We start from the raw sequence: 9,858 nt of genomic DNA, 5'->3' as shown, positions 1-9,858 counted from the left end.
GATTTAACTTCTATTAACTAATTCAAATCAATATATGGTGTAACGACCCTTTGCGTTTAAAACGGCTTTTGTCCAGGTACACTTGCGCATAGTTTTTCAGGTAGCTTTGCAGGAAGGTTTCTTCAAGCATCTTGGAGACGTTCCCGCAGTTCTTCTGGATTTAGTCTGTCTCAGTTTTTTCTGTTTCTTCATGTAATCACAGACGGACTCGATGATGGTGAGATCAGATCATACCGGCTGTTGTCAGACTCCTTGTGCATACAGAAAGCTCACTGGATTATTACAATTAATGGCAAAAAGAATGTTTGGAAATGTAAACTGATATTTCCTACTGACAAACTACAGCAAAAGATATAAATAACTGACTTAAAACCATTTTTTTGGGGGGTGGAGGGGGGATATTATCATAGACAGAATTTCCTATGAGAATACAACTTCCTTTTTTATCGAGGTTGTGGTAGACTAGTGGTTAAGGGTTAGTATTGTTAGTACGTTGAAAAAGTTGTCTGTTATTTTTTTCTTTCTTTTTTTTTTTTTTTTTTTGTTCCTACATCAGCATACCTAAATAACCTGCAGCAGAACAGCAAACATCACAAAACCACAAACAATTACATATCAATCGAAACAGACTACAACTACTACGTTTAAGGCTTTTGGTCATACCTAGGATATCCAGAACCACCAAAGGAGGGAGAGCATTTTCACATTTGGCTCCAAAACTCTGGAAAAGTCTTCCTGATGATACTGTTCGTTGCTCAGACTCGCTCTCCCAGTTTAAAACTAGATTAAAGTCGCATCTCTTCAGCCAGGCATTCATATAATCCTACAGTTCAAACTACAATCCGGCCTCTAGCTCATAAATGTCAGAGGAGAACTGGCCCCCGACTGAGCCTGGGTTCTCCCAAGGTTTTTTTTTTCTCCATTAGGTCACCTGATGGAGTTTTAGGACACCATTAGGTCACTTGATGGAGTTTTTCGGTTCCTTGCCACTGTTGCCTTTGGCTTGCTCAGTTGGGGATATTTTGGGGATATTTAATTAAATTTTATCAATCAATAAATTCCTCTTGAAACAAACTTTGTTGTATTATTTTAATTTAATACTGTGAAGCTGCTTTGATACAATCTGTATTGTGAAAAGCGCTATACAAATATACTTGACTTGACTTGACTTTAACGAAATGTTTAAGTTCAATTGTAAAAATCAGTCAGTGCCAAAGTTCCAACAGAAACTCCCACATTCTGTGTTCCATAAGTCCTCACTCCTCACTCTAATAACCTGCTAATAACAAGCAAAGAGCAGACGTACACCCAATAAAAGTTATTGTTACTCACGGGGGCGTTCTCTTCCGTGTCCCCCTCTCCAATCAGAGGAGGCTATGTTGAAGATTCTGCGCATGCTCAAACACCACCTTTTCATGTGTTTCTCGTGCGCAGGCTCTGGTGGAGGTCACTGTGATCTAACAGCGTAACGTTAGTGGGTGAGTGGTCACGTTGGGAGAGATTAGTTTAATATGGATTTGATGTATTTGTTTTATTTACACAGCGCCAATAATTATAATGTGGACTATTGAAAGGGAAACGAGCATGATGGGTTTATCTCTGTGGGAAGGTTGGCAGGAGGACATGATTGCATGTCAGTTGCAACATTAGCGTGTAGCAGGCTAATTAACTAAACTTCACCACGACGGAAGTATTTTAGTCCCTGTTGATATTTCTCATATAAGTTATTGTGTTTGCAAATACCAATTTATCTGGGGTGTTTTATAATTGTAAGCTTGTTTTACCGATGCTTTTCGCTGACCATGTCTGACCCTCTCAAAGTGAGAACAGCTTAGCACGTTTCATTCATGTCATGTCACTGCTGAAGAGTCAAGGCTAACCGGACGGAATGTTTTGATTATTTAAGGGCTTTTACATTCATAAGTGATCATCATGAAGCGATGATTGAGATTAATGTGCTTCTCTCATTAGGACTGTTGCCATGGCGAAACTCTTTGAGTCCATTGGAAAGCTGGGATTGGCCTTGGCCATCGGAGGAGGTGTAGTTAATTCTGCTCTGTTTAATGGTGAGTTCAGTGGTGCTCAACTACTTAAATTCTGTGTAGTGTACCTAATAAAACAGTATTGAGTTTATAAAATGGATATGTCAAGCTACGTATTTTAATTTAAATTTGAAGATCTTTTGTTTTTTCATTGCAGTGGATGCGGGACACAGGGCTGTCATCTTCAACAGGTTTCGAGGTGTCCAGGATGATGTTGTTGGGGAGGGCACACACTTCCTTATACCCTGGGTGCAGAAGCCAATCATCTTTGACTGCAGGTCCCGTCCACGTAATGTGCCAGTGATCACTGGTAGCAAAGGTACATCATGCCGTTCTTTTACTGTTTCTGTCTGATTGCCATTGGTGTAATTTGAGGGTGGGACATGTCCCCACCACTTTTTGCCAGGGTCCATATTGTCCCCACCACTTTTTAAAAACTTTTCGTGGCACGGATGTACTTAACAGAAAGAGACATCTCCATTTAATTAGCAATTAATTAGTTTGTGTTAAATAAGAGGGGATCTAGTGCTGGAATATGTTGTTTTTGTAATCATGGTGAGTGGTTGTTGCCGCTGTTATCAGTTCTCTCTTCACACAGACGAGCAATTCAATCTATCGCTTAGCACCGTTGCGGAGACTCTATTCGCTCCTGTGAAATCCAAAACCAAATGCACATAAATGTGTCCCTGCTGTTGATATACAATCACTGATTTTAATGAGAAAAAAAAAACTATTCCAGGGAAGATTAGAACCCAAAACCTCTCTAACCCTTTAACAAAAGTTCTACCACCAGACCCTTAACGTTACATATGAATCTATATATTTATTCACTGACGTGAAGAATCACAGGACTAATGTACTATATATAGTAAATGTAAGGATGAAACTATCACATTAAACATGGCTTCTGTGTCGATAAATTAAACTAAAGTGTACTATTGGAATTGATTTTCTGGACATTGTAATGTACTTTTTTCTGCAATTGTAATTGTACATATCATTGTATTAACACCCCCAACCCACTTTTTAAAACAAAGTTACGCCACTGACTGCTGTTCTTCATTTGTTCTCGAATTTTTATGTCTACCCTGTCTATTTAATGTTTATCTCATTCTGTTTCTCACAATATGTTGAGGTTTCTTGCTTCTCTGCTGTTCATTCTTTTGTCTTTACTATTAAAACTGGCTTATGGTCTGTCTTTGTCCTTCTCAGATTTGCAGAATGTGAACATCACGCTGAGAATCCTGTTCAGACCAGTTGCTGGACAACTGCCACGTATTTTCATGAGTATCGGAGAGGACTATGATGAGAGAGTGCTGCCCTCCATCACCACTGAGGTTCTGAAGGCTGTAGTGGTGAGTGTCATACATAACGTTATGAAGACATGTACACTACTCTTCAAAAGTTTGGGGTCAGTCAAATTTAGCCAGGATGCATTAAATTGATCGAAAGTGACGGTGAAGACATTTGCAATGACATATGTAAAACGCTGTTCTTTTGAACAAAAAACATATCAACCTATGGTTTTTATAATGTTAAGCAGCATAACTGTGCTCACCGCCGTCAAAATTCGCTTATGCCGCCCTGCCAACAACGCTGTAGAAAGATACGTGGACTCTGATGTAGATCGAAAGCTTGGTTTTGTAAACTTTATTTAAAGGGGCTGCAATAATTATAATAATTAACAAACACCCTCCGAGCTTTATAATGGCAGTGGATTGCAACCATCAGTTTGAAGCTCAATAAAGGCGTTTGGCCGGAAGCTAGAATTTTACTTTGTAATGTTAAATATTAATATTTTTCTCACACAAACTCATCGCTTTGTTTCAGAAGGCCTTTATTAACCCCCCGGAGCCGTGTGGAGTTCTTATATAATGGGTGGATAGACTTTTTTGAGCTTAAAACTGATGGTTGCAATCCAGTGCCGTTATAAAGCTCGGAAGCGTCAGGGAGCGTGTTTATTAATATAACTCTGATTTTATGCGTCTGCAAGAACAAAGACATATACACCTAGGATGGATTTTCATTTTAAAGTGAACTTCCTTTAACATTAATTTGTGTGCAGCCTACATTACAATAACTGTCCTGTTTGAAGTGTAGCCTTAATGCATGGGACACGTCGTATGGGAAACCCGCCACAGCTGCTTGGAAATGGGAACTAATGTTTGGTCGGAACCAAAGTTTACACGACTGTGTTCTCTGGAATCCTCTCAAGCTGAGGACTTCTACATTCCGATTGGTTGCCGCCGAACCGTGTCATAGTTCATTACCATAAAGTTGCCCACACCGCTACTCGCCGGAGCTCGCCACCGGCTCACCTTGAAAATGAATGACTTCCGGCCACTTTGACGCTCTCGCTGGCGGCGGTGTGAACGAACAGTAACTGTTTTCAACATTGATAATAATCAGAAATGTTTCTTGAGCAGCAAATCATCATATTAGAATGTTTTCTGAAGGATCATGTGACACTGAAGACTGGAGTAATGACATCACAGGAATAAATTAAATTTTAAATGAATTAAAATAGAAAACAGTTCTTTTAAATTGTAGTAATATTTCAAAAAAATTTTTTTTTATTTTTCGTACCCAGCCTGAACTTTTGGATGGTTATGTGTATAGGGCCGGATGTTGGTAACGTCTACGGAACATAAGATGAAACTAAAACCTGGCATGGATTAAATGGAATTTTAAGGTGTTTCAATTTTCCGCAGGCCCGTTTTGATGCCGGTGAGCTCATCACTCAGAGAGAGTTGGTGTCCAGGCAGGTCAGTGAAGATCTGACAGAAAGAGCATCCACCTTCGGTCTCATTCTAGATGACGTCTCTCTGGTAAAGACCTCTTTTTTCCCCCCTCTGTTGATGTTTCAGATTTTCTCTCCTCCAGTGTCTCACCCTTTTGTCTCTCTCCCCTCAGACACATCTGACGTTTGGCAAGGAGTTCACTGAGGCTGTTGAGATGAAGCAGGTTGCACAGCAGGAGGCTGAGAGAGCCAGGTTTGTTGTAGAGAAGGTAAGAGCCTCAAAATAGAATAGTGCAGTCATGCATATGTCAGACCATGCGTCTGAAATAAACACTTGCCAAATGCATGTAAAAATTGTCTTTGAGTTACTCCCCATTTTGATACCAAACCTATTAGGTGTTTATATAAATGACTCTCAATGTTTTGAGTTACGCACACACTATCAACACCAAAATCACCTGCTAAACAAAATGTGCATTTTGCTTAGTGCAAAATTTATCAGATTTTTACCCTCAGAACAATGTGGCAATGTATGTGGAATACTCCCTGCGTTAAGATAATGGCGTAATAATTCCATTGTATTTTATTCTAATTTTAAATATACTGTACCATTCAGTAGTTTGGGGTCGGTAAGATTGAATGGTTTTGAAAGAAGTCTCTTAGAAGTCCTGACCAAGGCTGCAATTATTTGATCAAAAATACAGTAAAACCAGTCAGTCATTACATGATCCTTCAAAAATCATTCTAAAATGCTGATTTGCTGCTCAAGAAACATTTCGTATTATTATCAATGTTGAAAACAATTGCTGCTTAATATTTTTGTAGAAAGCACAAAAAAAATAAAAAAATAAAATATTTTTGAATAAAAAGTTCAAAAAGAGAAATTATTTGACAGAAATCTGCCTCCTTGAATAAACATACTTGTTTCTTTTAAAAAGAAATCTTACCCCAAACGTTTGAATGGTAGTATATATTTGACTTATGTATATATTTATTTGTTTAATTAATTAATATTTTAAAGGCAAAATTAAAAAAAATGTTTGCATCTAAAATGGAAAACTGTCTGTTTTTCCCATAAGCAACAGGTGATGTAACATTTGTCTCTGTAATTGTCTCTCAGGCAGAACAGCAGAAGCAGGCAGCCATTATATCAGCGGAAGGAGACTCTCAGGCTGCGCTGTTGATCGCTGATTCTCTAGCAGTAGCTGGTGACGGCCTGGTGGAGCTGAGAAAGCTGGAGGCAGCTGAGGACATCGCCTTCCAGCTCAGCCGCTCTCGCAATGTTACCTACCTCCCGTCTGGACAGGGAACGCTCCTTCAGTTACCACAGTGACAGGGAAACTAGAGACACACACACACTCACTTCTCTTTTTTTTTGTTGTTCCAAATTTGGCTACTTTTGGAAAAGATGATGTCTGTAGACCCCATGCAACTATCTGATCAGCCTATAGGCAAACTTTATAGAGTCAAAGACAACTTGTTTTTCTCTCTTTTAGTCCAAGAATTTACTTGCTCTCTTCCTGAAAGTATGGACTGCCACAAGGTGGTTACAGCAATTGAAAAGAGTCTGTGTGTATGCAAATGTATATATATATTTGCATTTGAAATGTTCTCTCTGCTAAACGTGAGTTGATATTGTTTGAAATTAAATTGTACCTTCATGAGTAGTGAGACACACAGACTGCACTGTCAATGTGTGCCATGCTGCTGGATGATTGACATCAATCTCACTCTCTGCTCCTGCAGGACCGGCTTTGTTGTTTTTTTGGTTTGAAATTGTTTTGTTATTGTATGTATGTGGTAGAAGGATTGCCCTTGTGTTCTACAAGTGGCAAATTGATAAAATAATCAATAAACAGTGATTCATTTATATTAAACCAAAATACAATTGAATGGGTCTCATTTCAAATGAAATTCAATGTTGTTTTTTGTCTTAGAAATTGTTCTTATTAATGTTCTTACTTGAAAATGAGAAACTGTAATGAGAGATAATTTAATTTATAGCCACATGGGAATTCAAAATTGAATGCTATATAGACCAATTTCTTATTCACTGCTTAGGCCTAAATTGTGTTTTAATATTTTTAACATTACAATTACATACAATAAAGGAAGAAACAAAACAAAATCCTAGTCATATTCATACCCAACCTAAAATTTGAAACGGGTAAATAATGGAAAATAGAAAACAACAAACTACCCAAGACATCTCTTCCACCCCAAACCCTCAGAATTCAATCCAATAGTGATATCCAGTGGTTGGAGGAGCGTAATAGAAATAAAAGACATATAAATATTCACAGTTCTGAGGAAGAGAAACAAAAGGGGACCTGGGGCCTTATGTAAAAAGCCGATAAACATTTTGTCCTAAGTGTGTCAAAATTCTAAGAATGATGCAATTTTACTCTTATTCCTAGATGTAAGAAAGCTGGAGAGGTATCCTAAGCAAGTTAGGAGAAACAAGGTGGCAGCAGAGACAATGACACCACACACTTTCCAACGAAGATATGTTACTGGAGTTATGATGGCAGGGAGTTGCTAAAATTAAATAAGCTTGATTGTCAATGTATTCTTTTTATGACTGACCAAGTAAGACATTTAATAACATCTGCCACTCTACAAATCAGTGCTCTAACTTCAGAAATTAAAGTAATAAATACTCATAAATATATACTTTCAATATGTTTTTGACGACTGAATACAGCAGTGCACCGGTGATGACTTGGGCCCATCAGTCCACAGAACAGCACTAACCACACCAAACATACAGTACTGGCCAAAAGTGATTTCCGGAGGAGATATTTGTTTTTAATGACCCAACAAGTTTAATTAAACCATCAAAATATGAGACAAATATTTTATATATTTTTTAACATTTTAAATATTTGGGAAGAACAAAAACGCTTAACCTGGTTAAGGTATTTATCTGATTAAATTAATTGGCAAAAAAGACAAACTACCACTACAGGTATAAAAAAAGCAAGGCAAAACTTTGGTGGCCATTTTTGGGTTGACATCACTGTAGTCCTTAGTTTAAAAGGGCTAATCAGACAGTTGATGGCCCCCATTGACTTCCATGGTGTGGGGAAAAAAATACAATGGAAGTCAATGGGGGCCATCAACTGTTTGGTTACCAACATTCTTCAAAATATCTTATTTTGTGTTCAGTAGAAGAAAGACATTAATACAGGTTTGGAACAATATGAGGGTGAGTAAATAATGACAGAATTTTCATTTTTTGTGTGAACTTAAGTCAAAGCTTAAGCCTATTCTTAAATGGTTAGTTCACCCAAAAATGAAAATTCTGTCATTATTTACTCACCCTCATATTGTTCCAAACCCATCAGACTTTCGCTCATCTTCAGAATACAAATGAAGATCTTTTTGATGAAATCTGAGAGCTTTCAGTCTCTCCATTGACAGCTACGCAAGCAACTGACACTTTGACGCCTTAAAAAGGTTAATAAACAGATCATAAAACTAATCCATATGAATTTGGGTGTTTTAGTCCGAATTTTCTGAAGAGACACGATCAATTTATATGATGAACAGATTGAATTTAGTCTTTTATTCACATATTATAAACATTTTTCAGCGAACATAAACAGAAGCTCAACGGTATATGTTTGACGCACAAGAAACATCTCGTGGAAGCTCAAACGTGCTGCGTAACACACGAGAATAAACCTCATTGGCTCTTGCTGAAGCTCAAACGTTCTCGCACGTCAAGCGAACATTCTTGAGCTTCTGTTTACCACAACTGATGTGTGCCTTGATGAATGTTTACATGTGAATAAAAGCCTAAATTCAATCTGTTCATCATATAAAGCAATCGTGTCTCTTCAGAAAATGTTTACTAAACCGCTCAATTCAATTCAATCTCTTTATTAACTTTTTGAAGTTTTATACATACAGCCCCAGATCGTTTCATACAACGAAAGTTATACTCTGAAGTCTTTAGAGGAGAGTTCCTGACTCTTTCTAGATGTAATGTACTAGTTAACTATGTAAGCTACATTTTAAGAGTCTAGGCCACATTTGTGAAACACACTTCAGACTTGGCAAATATGCCTTTTAGTGTCCACTAGAGGGCATCAGTGCTTTTAAATCTGAAATCATATGCCTTCGCATACACCTACCAGACCATGAAACATAAAGAAATGACTAAATGTCCATATTGAGTTTAATGCAAGGAGCCTGTACATTAAGAGTTGTAAAATAATAATAATAATAATAATAATAATAATAATAGTTATTTTGACATACAGATGTTCTTTATTGGGAATAAAAACATCACAACATTCTTTTGCCTTTCTCATTTTACACATCTTTTTTAGGCCAAATCTAAGCTTGTTTCTTTTCAAGAAATCTTCAGTGCATTTTGTAACAGATTACACACAATCTGTTGCAGACTGAGCATTTATTTTCTCACTCTTCTTTGTCATTGTCTTGTTCCACTTATTTCTTCCACTCTTGCCTGGAAACTACTAATCTCTGCAACATGAACACAGATATATGCTTCAACTGAGTAGAAGAAGCTTTTCAATTCAAAAATACTACATCGCAAACTCCTATGTTATTAATTTAAAGAGAGCTTTAAGACAGACAGAAAACTTCACTGCAGGAACACATACAGTAATGTGTAATTGTGTCATTAAACATACTGTATATTTGGATAGAAAAGAGAAGCATGTTAAAAAGAGAGATAAATGAGAAGTGGAAATCATAGTAGCCTATTTACTATTTTAGATTTCACAGACACAACAGTCTTCACACACAGGATGTCGATTTTTCTTTCCTGTTTTACACTTTTGCTCAAAACACTTTTGTGGGCACTTACAAGACAAATGTTGATCTAAGACCAGCCAAATTATTTGGAGTTTGAATAAACTGTTAAGTTTAACTGTGAGATGACATGCTGAGGGAATCACTCAGGGGTTCTCAACTCTGTCCTGCTGAGTTTACCTCCAGCCCAGATCAAACTCAACCGCTTAACTTTCTAGAAATCCTGAAGACTTTGGGTTGTCTTGTTCAGGTGTTTGATTAGGGTTGGAGCTAAACTCTGCAGGAAAGTGG

At 37.4% G+C, this 9,858-nt stretch overlaps 1 protein-coding gene across 1 annotated transcript; it reads left to right on the top strand.

Annotated features, from left to right (window-relative positions):
* The first annotated feature begins 1,329 nt into the window (after positions 1-1,329).
* On the top strand, positions 1,330-6,670 carry phb (prohibitin). Its single transcript, XM_082151980.1, has 7 exons — positions 1,330-1,478; positions 1,972-2,066; positions 2,200-2,361; positions 3,255-3,397; positions 4,754-4,870; positions 4,956-5,051; positions 5,903-6,670. Exons 2-7 carry the CDS (start codon positions 1,982-1,984, stop codon positions 6,113-6,115), a joined length of 816 nt encoding a protein of 271 aa, XP_082008106.1. The 5' UTR covers positions 1,330-1,478; positions 1,972-1,981; the 3' UTR covers positions 6,116-6,670.
* Positions 6,671-9,858: the final 3,188 nt, after the last annotated feature.

This window comes from Leuciscus leuciscus (assembly GCF_965113295.1).
Source record: "Leuciscus leuciscus genome assembly, chromosome: 1".
Classification (NCBI taxonomy): domain Eukaryota; kingdom Metazoa; phylum Chordata; class Actinopteri; order Cypriniformes; family Leuciscidae; genus Leuciscus; species Leuciscus leuciscus.
Note: the sequence above shows the minus strand (reverse complement) of the source record. Positions and strands in the feature narration are given on the sequence as shown.